Source organism: Embiotoca jacksoni, unplaced genomic scaffold (genome assembly GCF_022577435.1).
Source record: "Embiotoca jacksoni isolate LCO1_2020_lvr unplaced genomic scaffold, fEmbJac1.0.p SCAF_5, whole genome shotgun sequence".
Taxonomy (NCBI): Eukaryota; Metazoa; Chordata; class Actinopteri; family Embiotocidae; genus Embiotoca; species Embiotoca jacksoni.
The window spans coordinates 12315905-12342728 of NW_027185403.1; the positions used below are offsets into that span (position 1 = coordinate 12315905).

General features: G+C 41.6%; 2 protein-coding genes across 3 annotated transcripts in view; both read right to left on the reverse strand.

Moving 5' to 3' along the window:
* Positions 1 to 3: 3 nt before the first annotated feature.
* On the reverse strand, positions 4 to 18260 carry atp10b (ATPase phospholipid transporting 10B). The gene is made up of 21 exons (XM_069171297.1): positions 17746 to 18260; positions 14404 to 14602; positions 14043 to 14128; positions 13630 to 13736; positions 12682 to 12813; positions 12319 to 12446; positions 11587 to 11839; positions 9968 to 10164; positions 8820 to 8978; positions 7571 to 8114; positions 7390 to 7490; positions 7182 to 7308; positions 6902 to 7086; positions 4570 to 4837; positions 3462 to 3538; positions 3244 to 3369; positions 2954 to 3154; positions 2743 to 2823; positions 2520 to 2624; positions 2134 to 2321; positions 4 to 1102 (listed from the first exon to the last, which is right to left on the reverse strand). Exons 1-21 carry the CDS (start codon positions 18153 to 18155, stop codon positions 823 to 825), a joined length of 3954 nt encoding a protein of 1317 aa, XP_069027398.1. The 5' UTR covers positions 18156 to 18260; the 3' UTR covers positions 4 to 822.
* A 2918-nt stretch (positions 18261 to 21178) lies between these two features.
* The window catches only part of gabrb2a (gamma-aminobutyric acid type A receptor subunit beta2a), a 31552-nt gene continuing 25906 nt past the window's right edge, over positions 21179 to 26824 (reverse strand). The window contains exons 8-10 of one of the 2 annotated variants that reach the window (XM_069171300.1): positions 24994 to 25238; positions 24389 to 24529; positions 21179 to 23251 (exon numbers count right to left, since the gene is read on the reverse strand). In XM_069171300.1, coding sequence (XP_069027401.1) covers positions 22895 to 23251; positions 24389 to 24529; positions 24994 to 25238 — 743 coding nt within the window. In that variant the 3' untranslated portion in view covers positions 21179 to 22894. The remainder of the gene's footprint in view (positions 23252 to 24388; positions 24530 to 24993; positions 25239 to 26824) is intronic. The other variant, XM_069171299.1, reaches the window with a different exon arrangement.

The window sequence follows — 26824 nt, forward strand, 5'->3', positions numbered from 1 at the left end:
TTTACATAACTTAAATGATGCATGTTTTTTTTGGCTCAACACAATGAAGCCTGATCTAAGCCATTTAAATGTCTGTTTTCCTGACTTTGTCCCATTTGACCTTTCTGCAGCTCTTCATTTTCAGCTCTAGAGAGCAGCAATGATCTAACTGGAGGCAGTGGGACGTTATATAAGCAGAGTTGCTACTGTATAATGAAGTATGCCAATGATAACTCAGCCCTTTTTACAAGTGGATTCGCTTATGCACACTCCATTTCCATAAAAAGGAAGAAGCCCTTTCTTCTGATTCTTCTAGATTTACCTTTTTGCTTGTTTGATGTAGACGCTCCATCTGAAATAAGACGAGGCTTGATGCACACACAGATATACATAATATGCACAAAACTACTCACAGTCCGGCCTATAAAAAACAAATACAGGCAAATTAAATAGAAGACCTGTGATCCACACATGTTTTGGCCTTTGTGACTGTTAGGGTAACTAGGTGAGAGGAATATATCAGACCAGCTAAACATTTTGTCCTGGAAAAGTGCCACTTTTAGGAGGGGTGGGTGGCATGATTAATTGGGTTACCACTGTATGCTGAAAACCCATCAGGAAAGTAACAGGCTTATGTATTACTTTGTTATGAGGAGAGGAAAGAGAAGAGGGTCTACATGCTTTTGTCGAGTAGTTCATGGCAAAATAACTGCAGACTGAGTTTATTCTCCCTGATTGCATTTTCCCTCATTTATCCTCTCATGAGCCAGATCAAATATTTTAAAATTTCGAAATAAATAATCATCATAGAGCTCTTTTTTCCTTTTAAGTTGTCTCTGTTTCTCACGTGTCTGCGGGCCTCTGATAGTTTTCTGTGATGACATTCAGTGTGAAATCATCCCCCATGATATCAGCGGCAAACTCAGGATAAATGTCCGCAGTGGTCTCCAGGGTGGGAGAGGGTGGGCTAGACAGCCTGGAGTGTTTGACCTGCCCTCCGCCCCTGAAGCTCCTCCACTCCTTGATCCCCTGTTCTCTCGAGGAGGGGTCCAACCGGTCCAGATGCCGAGCTTGTATGAGCGGGGAGGGGGCGATAGAGTTCCTCAGCACGTGAAACGTGTACCTGGGGGAAAGAGTGTGGTGGTGAGAAAGTAGGCCAGTGAAAAATATGCGGCCCTTTGATGTAAATCAGAGCATTCCCTCTAAATATCAGCACTTTCAGACACATCAGCAACCGAGAGGAAGACCGAGACATGGTGCAGTCGTTCCTGACCTTCACAATTAACATTATTTAATTACAAATCAGCACTAAATATGCAGCTTAACAACTTAACAATTTCATGGCAGTTAATGATCTACAAAAGACAAATTATACTCAAAAATATGTATCGATGATATAATTATGAGGTTGAGCAGGTTTAAACATGTAGAACTGTGGTTTCTAATCATGTCTGAGCAATGTTCCCTCTCATCACAGGTCGTCGGCTGCCTTAGTGTAGAAATGTTTTGCTTATTCTGTTTTTTTGAAGAATTTTTAGAGGCTAAGAAAAAGCAACATTGTCTGATCCCATTAATAACTATGGAACACCTTTTATTGGGAACAACTGGACTGGAAGATCCAACTTCATTTGATATAAATCAGAAAATAGGAATAAACAGACTAGAAAATACCCTGAAAACTGCTCAACTTTGCATTTTGAACTTTAACATGCATTTATTTTGACATCTGATTTTTTGAGTCATTTTTGATGGAAATACAAAAAACAGTTCTTATTTCATTTTGTATCATTGTAAATTTGTGGATTTTAGACATTTAGGTCTAAAAACTAAAAACTTTTTTTTTGTTACTTTCCAACAAAATAAAAAAAGCCGAATTCAAATTAATTATTAGTAGCAGACAGTTTCCGCTTTCTCATGGGTTGTGTTATTAGGAAGTATGGGTTTTCTTTTCAATTTTATATCCTGAATGTGAATTAACAGAATAATTGCTTTTCTAAAAGCAGTTCAGTACTCTGAAAAGTAAAAAGTATTTTTGCATTTATTTTTGATTCGGGATTTTTTTTGCCCTTGCAGATGTCATCTGAAAAGTTGAAATTACTGTCCCTCACTGGGTTTAAAGAGCGACAGACTCAGGGAGGATATCACTGATTGTACCTGGGCAGCAGTGCTACCACAGTGGTGATGATGCAGACAAGGTAGAACATGGGGTCGGCCATCTGGCTCTGGAGGGTCCAGTAAGGATTGGATGGAGGGTTGCAGGTAACACACATGCTGTTGTAGGCAAGTGTCACAATCAAGTACAACGCCACGCTGCCTAGCATGACGACCCAGTGGACCACCGTCTACAAGTCAATCACAAAAAACACAAGAAATGAGATTCACTGGTGGTAACAATAACTTGATTCAATACCAGTTCAGATGCTCTACAATAAATTGGAGAAGTCTATCAGGTTTCAAATACTGAAAATACTTCATTTGGACCCACTGAAGATAAACCATGATTACATCTAGAAATAGATATCCATCACTTCAGCGCTCACCCAGACTTTGATCTCTATTGACAGGTGCAGCAGGATGGTAAATAAAGAAATTGTGTTCAAAGGAGTTCCAAAGGTGAAAACATCGATGTCTGAATCCTGGTAGGCCTGAGGGAAAAGGAGATATGTTGTCGGATTTAAGGTAGAAAGCAGTTAACCAGTAAATAACTCACTCATCACTGTACAACTTTTAATGAAAGACAGATTATTTAAATGTGTCTCTTACCAAATATGGAATAAAGAAGCACACCAGACTCTGATAGAAGGCATCGAGAATGGAAACCCAGAAAGTGGAAAACTTGTATTCCTAAACAGACACATACATGTTCAAATACATAAACTATTCAAAGGCCTTATGCACATTTTACTGAATCTGTGGCTGCTGATTTTGTGTCTCAGAATAAAGCATTGCGCTTCTGTTTGGGAGTGTCACTGACCCTTGCACCCTGTCCAGTCCTGTACAGTTCAGGAACACCCAGCAGCACCTCTGCAGAGACATCTTTGTCCATGATCCCAAACATGATGGGTGGTACAGAGGTGAAGAAAAGGTTGAAGAAAATTATAAGCCAGATGTCGATCATGGCAGTGGCAGAGAATCCGCAGAACAACTGGTACCAGAAGAGCAGGTTCACGTAGACCTGAGAAACACATTAAACTATACGGTTAGATGGTAGATCTGTTCAGAGGGGCAAATGTACACAGCAGACCACACAGATACAAGACTCACCACGTTCTTATAGAAGAAGTAAACGATCATGTTGGCCAGTCGTGTGTAGCACCAGTGGCCATGGACCAGGAGAAGTTTTTTCAGGTGTTTGAAGTGAGATATGGCAAAATCACTCGCCATAACCGCCTGCAAATGACAAAGAGGAGTCATGAGGTGTTAGGAGCTGTGAGAGCAGGAGGAGAAAACCCATCTTTGAAGCTAAAGAAGCTTGTGCCAACCTGCATCCCCTCCTGCCCGGATATCCCAATGCCGATATCAGCTGCTTGGATCATATTGACATCATTGGCACCATCACCTGAAACCACAAAACCTTGAAAAACTGTTTGGAGTCTCAAATAGTTTTTGTGACTTTGGCATTTATCTACGATTTTGCTATGAGTTAAATCTACAGTATTAGAGTCATATTCTTTGTTTTCCATCTATTTCTAAAATTCACTCTCTTTTAGCTCTGTGTTTGGTCTATTTAGCTGCTCATGAGGGAAATATCTGGCTCTTCAGCAGCCTAATGTTCCACTGTGTTCCCAGGTACTATGTCTTTCCGCTGAGCAGGGACTGGATTTTAATGGGCTTTGTTGCAGAAAACAGCTCCCCGCTGTGACTAAAAATGATGCTAAGAGTGATGAGAATGAACTCAAACAGTAAAGTTGCAGCTGGACAGCTACACAATTAGCTCAAAGTCCCTCTAAAGCTCTGTAAGGATGTTGCAGTTATCTGTGATAATCCTCTGTGAGTTCATCACGAAATAAAGAAAGCCAAAGCTTTCAAGAAAGCTATTTCCCATCCTCATACTGTTTAATTGTAATTTAATATATTGTGATTGTAAATGACTTAAAACAGTGTTTTATTTAGTTTTCCTAAGAACAGGACTTTGTCATAATTTAACACAACAGGACCTACAATTTCTGTAGAAATGTCCACATGTGCCGGAGTGTATTCTCATAATAAGAAACACAAAGTGACAGTTCAGGAAAATATTTCAGCATCATTAAGTGAAATGTGACAGGAGCCCTCTGAGGGCTGTTTTACTTTCCTTTTATTGTCTCAAAAAATTGCGCTCTGTCAACACTTTGCATTACACAGCGGTAATCAATATATTGATGTTTGGTTAAAAGTAGACCTAAAGTACAGACATGAGATGTTGCAAGGAAACACAGAGTGGCCTCATAGGGGCCTTTTATAATCGTAATGTGACAGGTTAGTAGTTTTTTAGCGTTGTTCACACAGTGTTTATCACTTCATACAGTCATATAATTTTCTGTTTATACATAACAGTATTTAGTCTAGAAATCAGAGTAAGAGTCACAGAAAAATACATTTTGAACTTACCAACAGCGAGTGTCATGATCTTCAGTTTCTCCCTGACCAATTTCACCACTTGGCTCTTCTGCAGAGGTGTGACTCGACAGCAGAGCACAGAGCGGCAGCGCTTCGTCAGGTCCACAAAGCGTTCCTGCAGGTCCGCCGACAGAGCCATAGTCAGGGTGCGTCCGTCGATCACCAGAGAGATGTCTGGGGTGGTGTCCACATTACGAGGGTCTTCGCTGTACCTCCTCACCTCTTCTAGAGTAGAGTCCAGGATGGATGTACATGCGACCTGCAAAACAAACAGAGCTGCTTATTTTGCTGATGACACTAATGTTGTCATTTTGTGATCAGTTAATTATAATATCATTAATTTCTAAGCAATTCATATTTTATATTTTCTCATTCCAGCTCCTCAAAAGTGAAGATTTCAGTCTTTTCTTTGTTGTACTTGATAGGAAACTGAATATATTTAGAATTTTGTACAATTGGACAGGCAATGATAAAAAAAAAATATACAGTAGATAAATAGAAATAACACTAGAGGACTATTACTCTGCAGCAGGGTAAAGATTACAGTATGTGCTGCTATAAGAAATAACATTACTCTGCAGTTGAGTCATATTCATGATGTCTGAATATAAACAGCTACCAGACACTGGTCCCATCAGACTCATCATTGTTGTGTGTAAATAACTCCAGTCATAGCCAAAAGGAAATTGACATAATGAAAAAAACAAAAAGGGGTCATAGCCTGTTTTTATTCCACCATCTAATACTGGCTAAATTTCATTAGGCCTGGTAGGATGATGGTTGTGGGAGTGCATCTCTCAGGTGGTCATTAAGTTACTGTGGTAAAAAATAGTTCATTAGTAATATGCCTCCTCTCTTGATTATGAGAGAAAGGGTGTTTCCTCTGAGGGTTGAATATTAGACTGGTAATTAGATATGAAAGCATTAGTTGTTGTGTTGGGGGTATCTCACTCCATTCATCATCAGTGACTCGTCCACCTTAGGGGAGTTCAGCAGCCCCTTTGTTTCAGAAAGTTCCACATGAATTCGTTAGAGCCGACAGGCAATTTCGGTCTATTTGAGGCCGGGGATGATTAGACGCGGTCAGGTTGTTATGAGGGGTTCATTCCTGTGTTACCAGATCTTTAATGACTTCAGAGAAGCAAGACCCACAGCTGACACCTTATCTTTCTCAGTTGGAAATGTGAGGGTTTGACCTTTAGTTTAAATGTAAAAGTGGTCAAAAAGGTTTGGCCATTTAAATTGGAGTGAGGCCAGCTCACAGGTGAAACCTCCTGAACTTACTGCTTGGGAAACACACAACTTGTCCCGAATGACCATTAAAAAAAGTTAATGCTGCCCTCTGAAACAAGCTGTATGTGATATGTGACATAAATGACGTCTTTGCCTTAATCTGTTTAAAAAAAACAATGTTCTTTGCTTGTTAGCTACTAGTGCTTTTAATTTGAAAACTTTATTCCTTTCCTACACATATTCTCAAATATGTAAGTATGTATTTGGTAAGCAGAATATTTTTTCAAGTTTTCTATTATATCTATATCTTCCTATCTAAAACAAAAGCAAAAACTAAATGGACCTATAATTTAAGTTGGAAACTAATATTCTTGACAGCAAAAGTTCTAGCATTATATTGGTTATGATTATAATATTTCTTATCAGGGTTGTCTGCTCTCCCCCATATTATTTGCTTCAGCTCTAGAGCCTTTATCACACGTTGTTTGGCGATCACGGCATCATGAACCTATCTACGTCCACAACACACCACATTTTATCTCTCTTTATGCAGATGATGTTTGACTTTACTTAAAACAATTCTGTGTTATTTGACAGGTTTGCTGAGATTGCTGGATGCAAGATTAGCTGGTTTTGGTTTAAATCTTATTTTATAAACTTACTTAAACATGTCATGTGCTGATTAATGTCACACGTTAAAAAACTAAAATCAGTTAAACTTTTTGGTTAAAATGTTTCTTTGCTTTTTTTCTTAGTTAGAGGCCATGCTTGTTATCCCTGCCACATATGTGTAGTAAATAATATACCATTAACTGAAATTAGTTTAGCTTACCATAAAGACTGGATACAACTAGTCTGACTCTGTCTTTATGCTAAGCTAAGCTAACAGGCTGCTAGTTCCAGCTACATATTTTCAATACAGAAAGGAGAGTGGCATCAGTTTTTTCATTTCTCTCTTGACAAGAAAGCAAACAGGACTGTTTGATTTCCTGAAACAAATCCTGGTGAAGCAGGGATGCATGGAATTTTTCGTTAAGCAATAAAGAGTCAAACAGCCGACCTCCAGTGAGGCAGATGGCGGCCTCCTCACCTTGTTATTGCAGCTCATGTTAATCACCAGGTCCTCCTCTTCCAGTAGCCTGCAGGCATAGCCAATGTTGACAGCTGTCTCTGGCTTGTCACCAGTCAGCACCCACACCTGGATCCCTGCCTCCCGCAGTGCCACAATAGTGTCTGGGACGCTCTCCTGCAGTCGGTCCTCAATGCCCGTTGCCCCTGAAGTAGGACATGCATCCAAAAGCAGGCATCATCCACACACAGATCCTACCACACAGGTATGTTTGACGTGATGTTGGGCTGATGTATGTTACCTAGCAGAGAGAGGTTTGTCTCGAGCTGCACAGCAGTGTCCATGATGAGCTCCTCTCTGTTGTCCATAGCAGCCAGAGCTCTCTGTCTGTCCACCAACCAGATTCTATATGCTTTGTCACTCACAACCTGCAACACATGCAGAGTCAAGATGAAACAAAGCTGTGATCGAGTCAGAAAGTGATGCTGATAAGATATCTGATTTTGTACCTTCTTTGTAATGCATAAAGTACGGAGGCCCTCCTTTGCATAGCAGTCGAGGTGATGCTGAGTATCAGCTGCTATATTCTTCTGATTGCCACTGAGGTGTTCTGTGAATAATATAATAGTCATATAGTTTCAGTCTGAATGACCCAGATTATCTCGGTGCTGCACTTCTCCCTGTAAATACCTGCATATGGTGTACCAAGCAGCTCCATGATGACGTAGTCGGCCCCTTTAGTGTACAGCACACACTCCTTGGTGATTGGGTGTCGCACCAAAACGGACATCCTCCTCCTGTTGGAGTCAAAGGTCAAGGTCTCCAGCACCTCAAACACCAGGTCCTTTCCAGACGGGAGCCTCACCGTCACGCTGTCAGGGGTGCGGGCCAGCAAGGTGAAGCCATATGCCTTGGCAGCGTACACCAAGGCAGCCTCATCCATACTCTCTGCCACATAGCTCAGATTATCTGAGGTAGCTGAAGGCTTGTCGCGCTGGGACAGAGCATGGGGTGAACATGGTTGGAGCCCGTTGGTGTCTACAGTCTCCTCTGTTTCTACAGAGGGATGAAAAGGGTCCTCCTCTATAACAAACTCCTCTGAGAGGGTACGGTTCCTCTTGGGCTTGCGCTGGGTGGAGGTGAAGATGTGGCATAAAGAGCCAGCTTTTTCCACCAGACTGGACAAAGTGTCCAGTGGATTATTTGTCTGGCAGGAGCGTGGAGATTCACTCACCTGACAAAATCATAGAAAGACAACAGGAATTCAGTGTTTAATGTTTTTATGAAGACATCTTGCCACATTATGGTGACACACCAAACCTCTAAATAACAACTTTTTCATTTATTTCCACTCTGTTTCTTTTTGTGCATTTACCTTTAGTTACAAACTCAAGGGAGGAAAACACAGATTTCTCCCATCTGCTAGACCTCGGAGCAGCACAGTCGAGAGCACCAAATGCCCAAATTAATAAAGCCTACCGTGTTTGCCCCCGCAAGTATTCCTTCACTGTGTGTCATTTTTAGTGAAGACTCAGACCCGTTACAACTGGAGCTTTAAAAATGAAAAAGTACTCCTGACCACCAACAACATCTTCAATATAACATTTCAGAAAAGATTTGAAATTCTAATATCTCGCTAACTTTCTTTAAACCATCTGAGAGGCCTGTAGGAAGAACACTAACTTTTATATTCTGTTTGTTGCTGATTAACTCATATGGATTTCTCTACTGTTGCAGCCAAATATCTGTTCGGCAGGTGTATATACCTTCAGAAATCATAATGAATATGAAAATTAATTCTCCATAATGTTTTCTTCATGAAAAGTTTGTCGTTTTATTTAGAAGTTATAGGGTACAAAATATTTGGCCATCTTGCTCTCCTAACTGTATGACTCCATCTCCACCTCCCATCCACAGTCACAGTAAACTGAGCGCTCACCCTACGTCGCCGAGCTGTTGCCATGGAAACCACCACTGTGTTGCAAATGGCGAGAGCCAGAAAAAAATCCAGGTAAGGATCAATCTTCTGGCTGCTGCTGCTGCTGCTGCTGCTGCTAATATGCTGAAGCAGCTTCCTATCGAGAATCACCTCAGTTTCCTGTTGGAGGAAAAGTTAATCAGTTTGTTAATTAAACAATAAACTGTGCCTCACTTACATTCAGCTGTCATTGATTTGACTTGAGGGGTTTGAAGATTTAACTTTTCATCCAGTTTTTTTTTTTGGTCCATGTACAAGGAAGCGTTACAGGAAGGACAGACAGAAGGATGGAAAGAAGGAAGGAAGTCATCGTTTACACAAACGCTCAGTTAGAGACACAGCATGAGGAACAGTAAAGATGGGCTCTGTGCTGCCTTGCTGGAATAAACACAAGAGTTTTTTCCGTCTCCGCCTGTATCTCCAGGCCTCTGCTCTCTGCCCTGTAGACCAAAAATAGCCTCAGAGATACTGTACTATAAATCAAGACGGCAATGACTAATCTATAGAGCACGTTTACAGTTTATGTGACATCAGTGGTCCGTGACAAATGGTGCTCAGCATGACCATATGTCTCGTCACAGACACAGGGGCAACTCAGAGCCAAAATGGATGTGCTCATCACTGACACCTAGCAGCCCGGCCATCTGCGGCGGGGGCTGGGACCATGAGGCCTTTTGACACAAGGATGGGTCAGATTTGGGTAAACAAGTGACAGTCTAAAGTCTTCTAAGTGTGGACTAAGACGTGAAATTTGTGTGAGGAAGGACAACTTTATTTGAAACTGATCAAAAAGTCCAACATTTATGAATTATAAATCTCAAAAATGTGCCAATTACCCATAAATTGTTCTTTTTGTGGTATACAAATTTAAGACATCATCATAAATTAAGGAAATCATGATAAGTTTTGCCTTCAAATTATTACAGTGGCAAGACAAGAAACCATAGCTAGCTACAGTATGTAAGTGTACTGTCATTATTAATTTTGAGCCATTCATTTGTGCTCCTCAGTCATGATTATAATATCAAGACAGGGAAACAAAAAAAAGGAAGCCACCCTACTCTGAATTAAATGTCTCCCTTTTCCTCCTGACTGAGCGATCATCGTACCAGTGGACTGCTGAAGGCCACATCGCTCTGGGCATTTCCTTCGACCTTGCGCTTGTGTTGGATGCCACAGTGATGTGTGACTTCGGGGTTGCTGTCCTCAGAATCCAGGGACCGGCTCATCTGTAGGGGTTGTGGACGCTGTTCGAAGATGACCTCTTCCTCTGACTCCGGCTCATCGAGGACAGCTTGGCGGACAACTGCAAATCCCCAAAACAATGTTAACATATAAAGCATTCACAGAATAGACTATGATATGTACACTGTGTCAGATTATGTCCTCTTCAAATGCCGGGCTCTTAACAACAATCGTAGTCTGAAAGGACTTTAAAGATCCAGATTAAACAGCAAAACCCAGGTGGAAGGATGGACTCTCCTTCAGTGACACAAAATAAATTAACCTTGGGAAGAATTATATAACAGGAGCTAACAGGGTAAATAGATCAGTGATACAATAAGACAATATCGCAAATCAGACTGCAGCTATAGGCAGCTAAAATGTGTAATCAAATATGTATGTTTCTCTCAGCACTGTGCAGGTGAAACAGATGATAAAATGTATTGAGAAGTATCTACTTTGTTTTTCTTCTTCACTCCTTCATGTGTCAACATGTTTTCTGTCTGATGAAAGTGTATCTATTTTAATTTTTTTTAAATTGGGTTGCACACACTTGCAAGACAGAGACACAAATGCAGATCAAGCACGCAGAAACAACCAGGAAGTGAATGCCAAGCAAACAGCTCAGAATGAAAACGTACTACACAATATGTTTAAGTTATGGCTCCATGAGACTGGAACAGCACAGTAAATGAAACCGGTGGACAGATTAGAAGATTTGACCTGTATGTAGTGATAAATAAACATACCCCCGAACATTTTATGTTTCTTTGTATTCCAAAAGGCGTTCATCATGTTTAAGTTTCTTTCAAAGTCACTTTAATTGTTTTCGTTTGTGTGTGACTTTTCACTTGTTTTTGGAGCTTTGTTTATTTTCACTTCTTTGATTTTGGATTCTTGTGTATTTCCTTTGAGACACTGTCATCCTGTATAGCATGTTATTGCATTTGTGCTAGGCACTGTATTATATTGAAGTATGTTTTGATTATTGGTTTTTGTATCATTTTTATAATAAAAGAGAAAAGAAAAACAAACATTTTATGTCACACACAGTAGAAGGATTTATGTGACGTGTGCCCCGTGAACATCAAGTTTTAATATGTAAATATTGACATTGACGTGATAAACTGTAAAATGGACTCACATTATTATCCGTGGAGCTACTCTAGTAATGCAGCTGAGTCTTAAGTAAATACTGTGTATTACTTCAAGACTATTAATTCAACACTTTACTTAAGGGGGCACAAAAATGGGACATAATGGTCGTTAAGTAATAAGGGTCTGATCAATAAGTAGTCAGTATGATGTCACTTTACTGCACAAAAAAGTGTAACTAATGATTAAACAATGAGTATCTATTTATTATCAGTTTGTTCCTGATTCCTTGTTCACTCATTCTATATGGAAAAGTAATTTCTGAGGGACAACTATCAAAAGCACTGAAAGGTGCTGCAATTGCTTGTTTTGGTTGTAACTTATAAATTGTCTCATTGTGGACGTTTACCGTTTTCTTTATGGGGATACTCGGTACCCATGATGGAGCATCGTCGAAACACCATTTTGTTCTCAGTGAGGGTTCCCGTCTTGTCTGAGAAGATGTATTCAATCTGACCCAGGTCCTCTGTGATGTTCAGAGCTTTGCACTGCACGCGGCTGTCTGTCTCCTCATCGTACAGATCGATGTCACTGGTGATGAAGAAGATCTGACCAATCTTGACCAACTCAATGGACAAGTAGAGAGAGATAGGGATCAGGATCTGGAAAAGAGAGGAAAGGAAAAGAAACGCGACGGGAGAAAAACAGAGGAAAGAAGGGAAGGGAGAGAAAAGGAGTGAAGAAATAAAAAGAAGAGAGACTTATTAAAGAAAGGAGGAAATACAGACTTATTGTGATAACAGGTGAGAAGTGAGAAAGGAGAGGAGAAGGAAGGTGAGATAAAGAGAAAGGGGTATAAACAAGAGAGAAGAAAGCAGTTAAACACAAAAGAGAAAAGAAATAAAATGATGTAATTACAGGAGATTACAGAGGTGAATGGAAATTTAAAGAAGAGTTCAGTACAGATGGTGATAAAAACAGAATGAAGAGAGAGAGAAGAGGGAAAACGTGAAAGGTAACCCAGACAGAAAAGGAGAGGGAAGTAAAGGAGACAAGAGGACAAGAGAAGATTAATTTAATAGCTTCAAAGTGCATGAAAACACTCTCCAAACACCTTATAAATACTCTCAAGCTGCTCCACCTGCAGCAGGATGATCATGGTGAAGAACATGTTGAAGGCGGACAGACTGGGACTGTCCAGGTGCCCGGTGCTGTCGGGGACCAGGTAAGGGGGCACACCGGGCAGCGCCTGCAGCCAGAAGAAGTGACCTGTATGTATGAGGACAGCGGGATTAATCACACTGACTGTTGAGCAGGGAGGAAAGCTATTTTTGGCACCACACCTTTCCCTGTCTCCTCCCTCTACTTTTGGTACGTGTTTGTGCCCATGGCCATAGTGAGTCTTCTTTTATTGCGAATGTAATGTCGCCTCGTAAATGCAAATGCATTAATCATGAACCCGTCTGTGTAGTGATTTTATGGAGTGATATAATTCATTACTGACCCAGTGCGCCGACAAGACACATGGAGAAGAGGAGAATGACGCAGAAGATGACGTCTATGTTCAGCTTCCGCTCTAGTTTGCTGCGCTTGTATCTTGGGCCGTTGTGGTTGAGCATGGACTTGGTTTCGTGGCCTTGAGGTGGAGTAGAAGGTGTTGATTCAGACACTCCATATGGGCAGTAAACAACAAAGGAAAACGATATCATATCTTAAAACGTGCTGATTCTGGGTCATTTTAATGCAAGGTAAAAAAGGTCATAAAGTTTGTGTTACGATGGGGTAGTACAGACAGGGACTGGACCCAAAAAGAAAATGACTTATTAATTATCCAAGTTTTTACAATTGAATGTGACACTATAGGCCTCTTTTCCACGTATTATATCTCAAAAATGACTTGATGGACACGAAAAACTGCATTTTATGTCAAAGGTTTGACATGACTGATGATATTTTCATCAGCCTCTGTTGCACTGTGTTTTGTAAATACTAACATGCTAAACTAGGATGGAGAACAGCTGGGTGATTAACATTATACCCATTAAACATCATCATGTTTGTCATGATGTCATTGTGACATTAGCATCTAGCTCAAAGCACTGCTGTGTCTAAGTACAGCCTCACACAGCAACTAGCATGGCTGTACAATTTGTAGGTAAATGTTTGGTAAAGATAAATAAATAGACAATATTAAATTCTCCATAGTTATGTACCTGGCAGGAAACCATGATGCAGGGAAAAACTACAACTGAAAAGTTCTGTGAATAAATGTACAGAAAATGGGAAATTTTTTGATTTCAAAGTCTCTAAATATGAATTTTTATAGAGTTTGTTTGGTGCAGTCAAAAATGTGTGTCATGACATCAGTATTTAAAAAATTCTGGCTAACAGAAATAAACATGAAATGTTCCCGGTTAAAGCAGTGAAACAGCTGAGAAAATGGAGGATATACCTGCATACACCACAAAGCCAACAGCATGGCCCGTGTTTCTGACTGTGCAGCCTCGCAGCAGCAGACTCTCGATCCCAGCGCCCACCTTCTCCCCATCAGGTTTCTCTCTGCAGCAAGAGAAAGTGAGAAACCTCCTTTGTACTGTCAGGTCTTGTTTGATATTCATTACTGCTTATATATTCCCCATTAGCAATTCTCCTGCTTTATGGCCATAGCTGGACAGCATGGGCAGGCCATCTGTAAGAGCTCATGGTGCCTGAGAAAATCGATTATAGTCTATTACAGCCTCTATAATGCCTCTGGTAGCATCAGAAAGTCCAGCAAGTGGGCTGGAATTAGTTTTGCTCGGCTTCTCTGAAAGGCTCAGACAAACTGTTCGGGGAATCCATGTGATTTGTGCATCTGATACTCACACGTAACACTTGAAATGATTCAGGTTGTTGTTGGGCCTTTCACACACGACGATAATGTTGCAGCTTTCAGGTTCAAATTTAGGATTCTGGGAAACAAGAAATGACATAAAGTCATCACAGTATGGACGGAAACTCCATCAGTGCAACTTAACCTGGACTTCATGAATGATACAATGATTTCTGCACTCAGGGAGATAGGTGCAGTCCACACCTGTGCTTTAATGGTATTTAATCCAACAGGTATGCTTCTCTGCTTGTCATCACCCACTCTAACATCTCATAATGACTTGCAGTTACCAGAAGTAACAAGTCACATTTATCCTGTTGAAGTGTATGAGGAAGATTTCACCGCGTCCCTCACCGAGAATCCGGACACAACCGTCCTCTGCTTCAGGTTGGTCTCTCCGTCCAGGTTGGCCATCTCTATGTGACACACACCATTGGGGTCTGATGTATGAAGGAGAAGGAGGTCCGCAGGGACGACCTCGTTGCAAACCACCTTCACAAAGTCTCCCACTCTGACGTCCTTCCAGCATCTCTCCGTGAACTGCTTCTCCTTCCTAAAATCAGACATGTTAGACACTGACCATCATTACAGATTATTTTCTAAAGACACACAAATCCCCGGCCGGCTTTTGTATTGATTTTAGTCACAATTATGGCATCATGGCCATACTTTGTCTGAGTTTATGCAATGAAATGAAATATTGATTCAGTTGCAATGGATGAAAAAAAAATCTGAGCACCTGCTTAAATTGGGGAATAAACAACACAAAAATCGATGCTGTCGTTTTTGGAGAGCGGCCCAGGTGTGTTTGGTGTCTTTTAGAATGTGGAAACTTTTAGAGGAAGGTGTTTAGAGAAAGACACAGCGCTGCACATTATGAACTGCCAGGGTTTGAAGCTTCCTGGACAGCCGAATGGTTTCAACCTGCACGTCAGGCTGGATGACCACCAGTGACAGAGAGCTGCAGGTATGCTGCCCTGCTTGTAGGAACTGTTTGAGGAGCTGCTGCACAACACCACACCTCGAAACAAAGCCAGGGAGGGACAGTTTTTGTGTTTTTAGTTTGCTCTGTTTAGATAACACTTGCTACGTTGCACAAAGATTCTTTTTCATGTCCGAAAAGCTTCAACAGATGAACGTTCTCTCTGTACGTCGGGCCATTGGGAGGTCCATTTCTCAAAAGTGTGGTGTTGCACTTTACGTACATTCCAGACATTATAAAGTTTTCACCACCAGAGGTGCCTGAATTCTTTCCTATTAAGGGCCAAAAATGTATGTTTGTTAAGTGAAATTAAAGTTCATGAGAATTTTATTTATTTTACTGATAATTAACATTCTGAATTTGAAATAAAATTAAAACACTACTCTTTAATCTGCATAATAGTAATTGTATCATTTTGTCGTCCTGACAGTCTTTTCTTAATTTTTCTGTTCTAAGTGTGTTACTGCCTCGACCTCTCATCTTGACCGGCAGCCCAAAGGCAGTGACATCGGACACACTAACAGCACATGAGCATCAGCAGGAGAGACTAATACCATTATTCCTTATACATAAGACATAGGCCAATGTAATTTAATAGAGAAGCTTAACAGCACTCTGCTGTACATTCACGTAAAACTCATTTTATGAACTTTTTAGCCGCCCAAAATTTACAGTTCACTGTACTTACAGTTACGATTTTACAGACTTAAGAATAAGATCCATTAGCTCGAGCTTGTCAAATCTGGTGGTGGGCAAAAACAAAGACGGTGAGAGCCAAACACGGCCCGCAGGTCCCAAATTGAGCTGCTCCTTTAATCACGCCTTTAAAAAAAAGTCCAACTTTTCGAGAAATAAAAGTGCTTATTTACTTTACTTACTGACAAGATCCACCTATTGCTTGATTAATCAATTATAGTCCAGTGAATAACCTACTCATAAAATGGCAGACTGTCACTGTTACATTTTGGGTTATGTACGGAAAAAAACAACTTTACACTCGCTGATCTTTGGATGTTCCGCTGAGTAAAGTTTGACATTCGGACAGAACCAGGCAAGTTGCAGTCATTTAAACAAATAATAAAAAAAAAAAAGTCAAATGTTTGCTTTAAGACTCACACAACCATCAAACTCAAGAAGTTTACAGAGTTTTAATCTTTACAAAAAAATAATCTTTTGATGGTGTTGTGAATTTGGATATCTGGTGTGTCTCGGACGTGTAGCCTCGTATTATGTAGTTTCCAGAAGCTCTATATAGATAAAATGACACTTTAGATAGATAATGTGTTTAAATGATAATAGATGTCATATGAGCCACGCTTACATAGGTCAATAATATAACCTGTGGAAGCGCGCGTGAGGTGTGTTGCCGGGTTTAAAAGTGAGCAGACAATAACAGAAGAGCACGACTTCCCAAGACAATTTACAGCCAACGTGTTTCATGTTTGGCACGTTTGGTGGATTGGTAAGTGTTTGATGCAGAGACAAGATAGATATGATGACCCAGAAGATACGGCTCAAACACAGACACATCACACCTCTGTTGTGATAACAAAATGAGCATGTGATGAATTCCAGTCAAATCCCTCTCATCTGACTGTGGTCCTTTATATTTACATATTTAACAGCCCTCTTTCTCCATGTGTGTTGAAACTGGTTGCCCTGTTGCCGTCAGATAGAGAAACTTTACCTAGATGGCGTAAAAGAGAAAGTGTGTGGAAGCCTAAAATTTATTCTTGAGCTTTTTCGGGAAACATTTGTAAACTTCAAAGAAACCCCAGCCAATCGATTCTGTACTAATCTTTACAAACCCAAAACGAAGCTTCAGCATCCTCACCCAGAGAAGCCATGAGAGACCCCCAAGAAGCTGCTCTCCATGGCTTAACTGCTGTGTTTGTGATTGTGCAGGGCAGAGGGGACTAGTGTCTGCTGATAGGCCCAGAGGGACCAACGTGTCCTCTAAAGTGTTTGAAATGCTGTGTCCAGAGTCCACCTGGACTCTATAAATACACACACACACACACACACACACACACACACACACACACACACACACACACACACACACAAATACAAACACACACTCATACATATCACACGCAGATGTCATCATCTCATCACCAACACCTCTGCTAACGCTGCTTCGGATGTTTGAAAGCAAGCAGCTGCTGGTTAATGATAAACCCTTCCAGAGGTTGAGGACTCATCAGTGTCTCTAGTCTCACACCAGTGAACCCACACATCCTCCTCCTCCTCTGTCCCACTGTACTCCTAAAATCACAGCGGTAACAGGGTCAAAACCGACGGTGTTTATCCTCCTTTGTGAATTATTCGTTTGATCACCAGTAATTTAAAAACAGATAACCGGTAACCTTAGCCTACTGTCTCTGCTGACGCAATGCCTAGATGAGGATTTCATCAAATGTGCACAATGTGATGGTGAGAGATATTGTTGTGAGGCTCTTCAAAAGAGGAATAATCTCCCACACATTTTCTATTTCTAAGTAAAAAATTCCCACGGGGTGCTGAAACGCAGAGGAGGTAAAACACACACACACACACACACCATTGCACAGATCTACACAAACACACAGCGGGAAGATAAGAATCACAAACACAGATGTGGAGGGGCCGGTACTCAGGAGAGTTTGCCACATCATGCATAAACAGCACAACACACTGTATCTGTATTCACGACATGAATGTCTTCTAGTTACCTGCAGTAGATAAAGCACGGTGTGCTGTTGAGCTTCCTGTCTAACTGGTACCTCCTGAAGTCCTCCCATGCGTCCTTCAGAGCCGTCAGAGACAGGATGACACAGATGGGGATCAGAGCCACTTTGGGCTGGAAGGCATTCACCACAGGGATGAAGTTCAGAATCGCCAGGCCCACAAAGTAGATGTTGGCCAGGCGGTGAAACTGCTCAAAAAGGTTCATGGGGATGAAGAAGAGGAGGGTGTATTTGGTGGTTTTGATGGCATTTGAGGGGAAGAAGCGGTTGGGTTGCTTCCCCTTCTCCAGTCCCTCGTGAGGCAGATTGGGCACCAAGTTGCGAAGGTCCTTCTCCCGTTCCCTTTGACCTCGCAGAGCATCCCTCACCAGGGCCAGAGGGCTTCTCCACATCATGGCTGCCCGTCTGCTTTTTTCCTTTTGCCTGTCTTAACAAGGTTTCCTTCCCATCCTCTGAAAAACTCACAGCTTCTTTAAAGAGACTCCTACCTGGCTCCTTTCTCTCCTTCTGTGAGGGTGTGAGGCCGGTGTCAAAACCTGCGGCAGCACACCTAGTCCTCTTCTGAGTCCACCCCTTGCATTGACAGGTGTGTTTGCATTCCTCGCACTGGCGCTTTTAGAGGAAACTAATTACACCCAGAAATGTAGCTGTGAGCGCTCCAGTGACTCAGCTGATTTTAATTTAGCTGCCAATAATCTTACTTCAGCAGAATCACTGAACCAGTAACGTGTTTCAAACTCTCTGAAATAGTCCTTCACTCTGCAAGTCAGTGATACCTGCATAGTTAAGTAGCCTGTGCTGTCATTAACAGTTTACATGCTTTAATGTTTTAAATCTAACAAATTAACACACATGTACACTAAAAACGTTGGCAAAGACAAAGACAAGACAAAGCCCAAAAATGAGCTGACAATCTAATATTTGCAGAGCAGAAAATTGGTGCAGTGGGTCAGAAGGAGATTTGAACTGACAATGCAACACTGAGCAGACTGCCTAGGGCAAACATACATGTAGAGTCTGCATGAACACAACACTGGGTACATAGCGAACGCAGGAGGATATAGATGGAGAACACAGGCCACGATGTTTAAAGACACTTGCTCTGTTGTCTGAAAATAACAGATAGTGAGGCTCTTTATTGGTGCATGCAAGAAATGGTCACTTCTGTTGTTGAAAGGTCAGACGTCAGCTGCACAGGCTTAACAGGTAGACTTGAGAAGACTTTCTTTTCACCACTTGAGGAGGACAGATGCTTGTAAAATGTTCAGATTTGCCTGTTGATCGTGCAGAACTGGGTGAAGGAATCTGTTTAAGTGCATGCGCGTGAAACTCTTCTGTATGGTGGACTACAACAAAGCAGCTTCTTGCACAGATGGCATGCATGTAGGATGCTTTCCACTTCCTCATGTTGACATATGTTGTCTTATCTAGAGCAGGCTGCCAAACCTGTTTAAAGATGCCTGATTTGCATTGGCTCAGTCATGTATTGTGTGTGAATATATGTACCTGGTTGGGATTTAATACACAGCACACAGAGAGGGAAGGATTTTTATCTTCCGCTTTTAAGGAGAACATGCATGACCTTCAAGGGGATTCATTACCAATCAAAAGTCATGTCCTGTTTGGTGTGTGAACAGATGACTGGACGGGGTTCATCTCTCCTGCGCCGCTCGGTGTGTTTTTCCATCAAATATGTGCATAGCAGGGGAGTGGCGTGATGAGACTGTGGCAGACTCAACCTGTTCACCCGTCCCAGTCAGCTCTGGCTGGGTTTGGCTCGGTTGGCACCTCGACTTCACAGTGGAGCAGCTGTGAGTCCACACACACACACACACACACACACACACACACACACACACACACACACACACACACACACACACACACACACACGCGCGCGCACACACACACACACACACTCCCCTAAAACACACATACACACACACACACACACACACACACACACCCCTAAAACACACACACACACACACACACGCACGCACGCACGCACGCGCACACGCACGCGCGCGCGCACACACACACACACACACACACACACACACACACACACACACACAAAACACACTCTTGGAACTCTAACACACGCATCCACATGATTCAGAAGTCAGTGCATTGCTAATTACGCCAGTGACATGGAAACACTACAAAGTAGAAAGCATTTGTCTCTCTCTCACCCTCCTTCTTACATGTTAGCACTAATGCCCTTTTTGAAAAGAGAAAGAGAGAAAGAGAGAAAGAGAAAAAGAGAAAAAGAAAGAGAGAAAGACAGAGAAAAAGGGCCAATTTAGCACAAACCATCTGTCTACTGTCGTGAATTGATACATCTGTTACACTGAGGTGAAACAGTGGTGTCGAGCTGATTTTTACCAGTGCATGGAGGAACCTGGAACAAGGTTACACGTCACATTACATCACTTTTTACACCAATTTCCCCCTTTTTTTTGCACGTAGTTTTTACTCTCAGCATCACACTAACATATGTACACACAGGCACAGTCCTAGCATGATTGGATCTCTCCAGCTATAAAACACGAGCAGTCTGTCTCTGTTACGTGTTCATCTGTCCTCCATTTTCCTGAGCTTAATGGCAAAAGCCTCCTTCTGTATATTTAAGGTTTTCTTTGTATTTGGGCCATATAACAAAGTCAAAACCCAAATTTCCTGCTTATATCCTTTATTTCTAATTCATAATGTTCAACGGGTATTTCCTCAGTTGGTATCTCATTGTGTTATCTGGTCCTCTAAGTTCAAAGTCAAACATTAGCTGCACATTAGTCCCTGCTAGAACAAAATCGCTTTTTAAAAATGAAATATTCAGTGTTTTACACCATCAAATATTCACTAGCATTCGTTTAAGTGGTCAGGTCAAGAAGTGAGCGCAGCGCAGAGTGCAGTCGGTTTGCTGAGTGAAGGGAGGATGCAGATAGAGGTCGAGACATGCATGGATGGATCACTCTCTTTCTTGGCCTTTGTTTTCTTTCTCTTCCTGTCTTTTTTTTTTTTTTTTTTTGTAGTAGGCGCTTTGGCCCCTGCAGCCAGAGGGCCACAGTTGAGTCCGCAGAGTGCCTCCATATCTATGGCTCTCTGAGTTAATGTCCCCTGAGGCCGGGGTTGAGCTCGGCCCTGCTCAAACCCCGGCCAAGCCCATCACAGTCAGCCCAGACCACCACCTCTTGCTCCAACTCCTCTGCCTCTCCATCCATTATGCAGCCAATAGTCCCCAGCTGCAGCGCTCATCTCTCTCTTCACCCCTACATTTGCTCCTCTCGCTTGCCTACTCATTCCCTGTGTCGGGTTTAGTTGTTCATTAGTTCTTTCAGACACTCAATCAGCCATGAGCCTGACAGTCAGCAATCATCCTCGCTTCCACACAGGACACATAAAACTGCCACCCATGTACTCTGTTATTGAAGTGATAGACTGAATTGAGTTTTAATTGAATTTAGATACATCTTCATAATTGCTGACAATCATTACACAAGATATTTACAGTCATTATGAAATATTACAATTGGAATTTACAGAAACTTTGTACAAAATATGCCTGACTTCAATGCCTGGATAGTGGGGTCCTTGTTAAGTCATTTCTGGAGAGCAAAACATTGACCCAAAAGTCACTGGTGTCTGGAAGTGCTTTAGTTTCAGCAAGTAGATGCTTTTAGAGTCCATTAAAAAGAAAGAAAAGAGAGAAAAGTCCCAAAAGTACAGAGTCAGCAAAGTTGTGAATTGTGTTTTTCTTTTTTCCTCACTTGAATTGCTCATTTCTTTTTTTGACTGAATGGAACATTTGATCTGTAATTCAACTGCAAAAACAACAACAAAGACCCATTTAAATAGAATAAATGCATAATATTTACACAATAATGTGAGTATTGATTTATAAAAATGAATCATCTCTTTTTCTTTAAACATGATTTATGTTTTATCTACAGTTTTTCAAAACAGAAACCTAATCACAATGGAACGCATCATACTTCTATCATTCAATTCTACTGATAAGGATGATTGTGGATTGCCATATTTATGCAGCAACTCTGGTTGCAATGAAACTCAGCTCATCAGAAAAGTTCTTACACCAGCTCAGGTCGTGTTAAAGCCATTCTCCGCCTCTGAAGCTCCTCGCACGATGGCAGAAAGTACGGAGTCGAATGTTCTCTTCAAACAAATAAATAAAAAAAAGAAAGGAAAATACACGTGGTGAAATGGACTTTAGTCAGCACAGCGAAAGCAAAACATAAACTTGGCCAAAGCGTCAGCGTCCACAGTTCTGCTCTTTCACCAGATCATGTAGGACTTTTAACAACTGAGGAAGCTGTTTTTTCTGTTCAGCCTTGGTACAAGTAAAGCCCCACATAGGACGTGCAGAGAGGAGAGCGCCCCCTGCTGTCCACCTGTTGTCATCCAGCGATGCTCAAACCATCCACCCAGGTGGGCCGCGCCACGCCAAAGCTGCAAACTTCAACTGACAGAATAACCTCAACTAGTACAACTAAAATGCTTTGCGCTCCATCATCATCAACATGACTGAGATGCAAATGAAATCAAACATAAGCATGCTTTTAAAGGATGTTTTTGATATACAGTAATTATAGGAAAATAGACTATCAAGGATGACTCCTTTAAAATCATTTATAAAGCTTTCCTGGATGCAGACAGCTCGGCTACGAAGTAAATAGATACTAAACAAAAGAAATCCTTAAAGTATATGCAAACACAAGCATAAATATTTGATCCACAGAGAGTAAGCTACGAATGACAAATATTAGTGATATATTGAAATTCTGGAACAGGCACCATTTCTGTCTTTTTCAAACTCGCTCCTCTTTTTTTCGAGTGCTTGTCAGTCGTTTTAAGGTGTTTCCCAAATCCTAAAAGAGTCACTGCTGACTGAAGTGTTGGGTGCTGCTGCAGTCCATCTAAAAGTCTTTGCATTCTCTAAAACCAACCAGCTAAAAAAAAGTCGGTGCACTGTTCACCTCTCATTCTCTCTCTCTCTCACGTCATCTTTCTTTCTTGATTTCTTTCATCTTCCCCTGAATCCCCCTTGTCCCCTCCCTCCCCAACCCCCTTCTTTACATGCCTGCCACGAGCTGGCGGTCGGACTCCGCCGGGTTTAATGGACGTAGTAGAGCCAGTAGACCACGTTGAAGAAGGAGAAGACAGTGGGGAAGATCATCCTTGACCACTTATCAATAGAGTTCACGTCGGACAGGTCTGGGATGTTCACCTTGAGCTGGGAGGCCCGTCTCCGTAGGCGTGACTTCTTCTGGGCGTGGCGCTCCAAGGCGCTGTGGCCATAGTTCTGGCGGGCCATGGCTGCCCTGCGATACTGCAGTGTTGAGCTATCATAGGCCAGCATGGTGTTGCGGGGGTCTCCGGGTGCTCCCAGGCTCCGGGACAGATCCCCGGCACCACCCATCTCGTTCTTCATCTCCAGGGTGCTGAACAGGATGTTGTCGTCGGGGGTCATCTGTGTGAAGGCGCAAAAACAGGTGGAGCCATGAGAAGTTACTGCCAAGGGGAAATCTAAGGGTGTTTAAACTGAGTCTAACAAGATTATAATTCAAAACAAGTGTAGCTGTAATGATAATTAAGTAATTCACTGTGTAAAAATACTGATGAGGTGCTAGAATGGGTAATGTAAATGAGTCAAAACTTGTATTACTTACATTGAGGAAAAATCTTAAGCACTTGAAAAAACACTAAATAAATCATTGATCATCTGTCAATCAATATCTGAATGATAATACAACCACAAGACTATGAGATAACATTCCTGGAAGAGCACAACGCACTCCACAAACTAACTCTCATGGAGAAATCTTTATTGTCATCTCAGAATTTCAACCAGAGTGTGGTTAAAATTCTGTCGATTCACAAGACAAACTGAATTAAAAAAAAGAAAAAAAAGAAAAAAGAGAAAGCAAAGGAAAACAAAATGTGACAGGAGAAGGTTGAGAGAAATAGTAAGGACTTTGCAAAGATGGAGGAGAGGCTAAAAGGTTCGGGGCAGGTCAGGAAAGACGTTGTGGGAAGTGAATTCGGATCAACATTTCTTCATCCATAGCCTGACTTCTGAGGAAAAACATCCCTATAATCCAATCCCGTCCTGCTGTAAATGTCAGCTTGATGTATTTTCTTGTTTTTGCGTAACTCACTTTGAAGCAAAGCCACTTAGTTGGTGCTGTTCATCAAACTGCAAATGATTTCTTTCTCTTATCTGACGATTCATTATTTTTTTCAGTTGCTTCACTAAGTTTTAAGACATCAATTGCCGTAGAGATTGTACAGTATTTGTATCTGAATGATCATTGTAGGAGAAGCTACTGATGTTTTCTTTGTCATTTCCCATTAATTCAAATGTACAGCCCAAGTTAAGGTTAAATTAATGCCTGCAGAAATCAAACTGCTAAGCCATGTTTGTCAGGAAAATGCATGAAGAGCAAACCAAGAGAGGGAAAAAACACAATGGTGGGAGTGATGATCAAGGTTGCCTTAAAAATCTATAAAAATCAAAGAAATGCACAGAAACTACAGCATTTTCCTCTGATCTGGATTGATTCAGATTGATGACATTGTTAGTTTTGACTTTCAAAACCTCCAGTACCTTATTTCTTTGCTCGCCTAGTCCTAATGCGGCATCGTCCACAAAGATGGGATCCCACATCGAGTCATATGCGTCAATTTCCCTCTGTTTCATTCTGGCATACAGAGCATCATCTCTCTGAACTACATTTCCCACCAGCCACTGCAAGCATACAAAATCAGCACTGTTACTTAGGGGAAATCGTAGCTTGCCACACTCAGAAGGAAAGGGTGTTTTATTTTTTTATGTTGTCGTTGTTCTTGCTAACTTTAGCAGCTGAATAAAATTTAAAAAGAAGGCTTTTGGCACCGCAGCCAGTGATTTTTCCGAGGCGCCTTGCCCTTTGGGAGACACAGAAATATGGATATCAAGCACAAGCCAGTCATTGCTTCTGCATTCACTCTTTCAGATCCTAGTCTGAGTAATAAAGTTGATACACAAGGCTACACCAGTGAGCAGTGGAGAGCTAGAGCAGGAGTAAAGAGTGCTGGTAAAGGACATCAAGCATTGATCACAGCATCACATTGACCTTGAGAGGAGAAGAAGTCATTTGCTCCCACAGAAACAAACACACACATCAACAGACAGCACAGATACCTCCAGAGGACGCTCCCCTGCACACGTACCTTGTTGGTGTCGGGTCTCAGCTTCTCATTATTAGCCGTGGCTGCTTTCTCAGCCGCCTTCTTCTGCCGCTGGGGGCCCTGGCCGAAGAAGATGTAGTTGACGAAGGCGTACTCCAGCAGGGCCAGGAAGACAAACACAAAGCAGCCCATGAGGTACATGTCAATAGCCTTCACGTAGGGGATCTTAGGGAGCGTCTCTCGCAAGTGGGTGTTGATGGTGGTCATGGTCAGCACCGTGGTGATTCCTGGAGGTCAGTGGAGTCACAAATTTAGAGAGAAAGTCTTCAGACGCTGCAAGTCATTTTTACCATCACCTGTACTGCAAAAGAAAAGTTTGTCAGTTTAACTTGAAGTTGGATCAGATTTCAAACAAGGTGAACGGCACAGCTATCTGTCCACAACACAACCGCTATCAGAAGGGGTTGAGCTGAAGTTTTATTCATACATTCCAGGTCCTCGAAGGATGAATCCTCCGAACGTTGGTGATCTTGTGACTTTTCCTCGAGTATGCATCAGTGATTTTGAGTGAAATGTCTCATGTCAGCTATTTTGGTTGCTATTAAATCTCGGTCAAACATTAATTTCCCCCTCAGGTTGAATTATATTGTTTTATCTGATTCATTAATTTATAATTTCCAGCAACAGGTCAAACATTTAATTTCTCCAAAATTTTATGAACAAATTCCTGGAAAACTATTGACACTCGCATCATCTGTAGCTGTACCTACTTTGTAGTAAGGGTAATGGCGCTCTGTTACAGGTTAGCATTGTGCTAAACTAAGGTGATCAATACATTAAATTTGGCACATTAGTGTCATCACTGTGAGCACATTAGCACGCTGATCTGAGGACCCTAAACAGAGTAAGGAGGCTGCAACCTCAAACAGTCGCTAGCATGGCTGTAAACTCGAATCCGAAATCCTTCTCCATCCACAATGTAATGTGCTAAAGTCAGAGTCTGAAATTTAATTTGAGGGTCTAGATTCTTCGTGTGTAAACGTATCTATGTGCCGTTCTGGTGTACAGAACTTTCCACAGTTGATCCTACAATGCTTTGCCCTGCATTTTAAAAATACTGTTCGTTATTGAGTGTCTGTTTTATCCGTGGTACTAAAATGAGTGAACAAGGGAATCTTTGCTTCATTGGAAATTGTCCAATCGGAAATTGCACATCATAACGGAGATCAGGTGCTCATCTTCAAAGGATATGTGAGTATTCATGTTTAACATGTACATTGTGACATATTTAACAGACAGGCCTGAAAAAATGCGACCCCAACGGAAAAGAAAAATCCCTAAAAACCTCCTGAGATTGAACCTGTGTGTGTTTCATGAGATCATCTGATAGTTTCCATCCAATCATGTTTCCAAACGGACACAGAACAAACTGTAGGCCGTATAAAAAGCACCACGTTGCCACTGTAAACATCTGCTATTAGTCACAGCACGATTCACCTGTTTTTTTGACATACACGCATTGTGTTTGATACATTAGTCATCTGCCTGCACAATCTGCATTTGGTCAGATTCACACGTTTTATAAATAACCCAGCAGCCAGCAGTGTCACTGTAGCATGGAGCCTCATCTCTCATTGGCTGCACTCGCTCCCTACACGTTCTCAGGACGCTGCGAGCAGGCACATCTTTAAATCATGTTACCCTTCGAACGAGCTGTCTGGGGCTCCAACCTGCTTGTGTCCCACCTCATAAAACAAATGGTGTGTGACAAGAATGACACACATAAAGCTCAGAGCCATTGCTTCTGCTGCCAATGCGCTAGTTTGACTTTGGTTTAAAAACATTAACTCCAATTTGTAAGATGCGTTTTAGC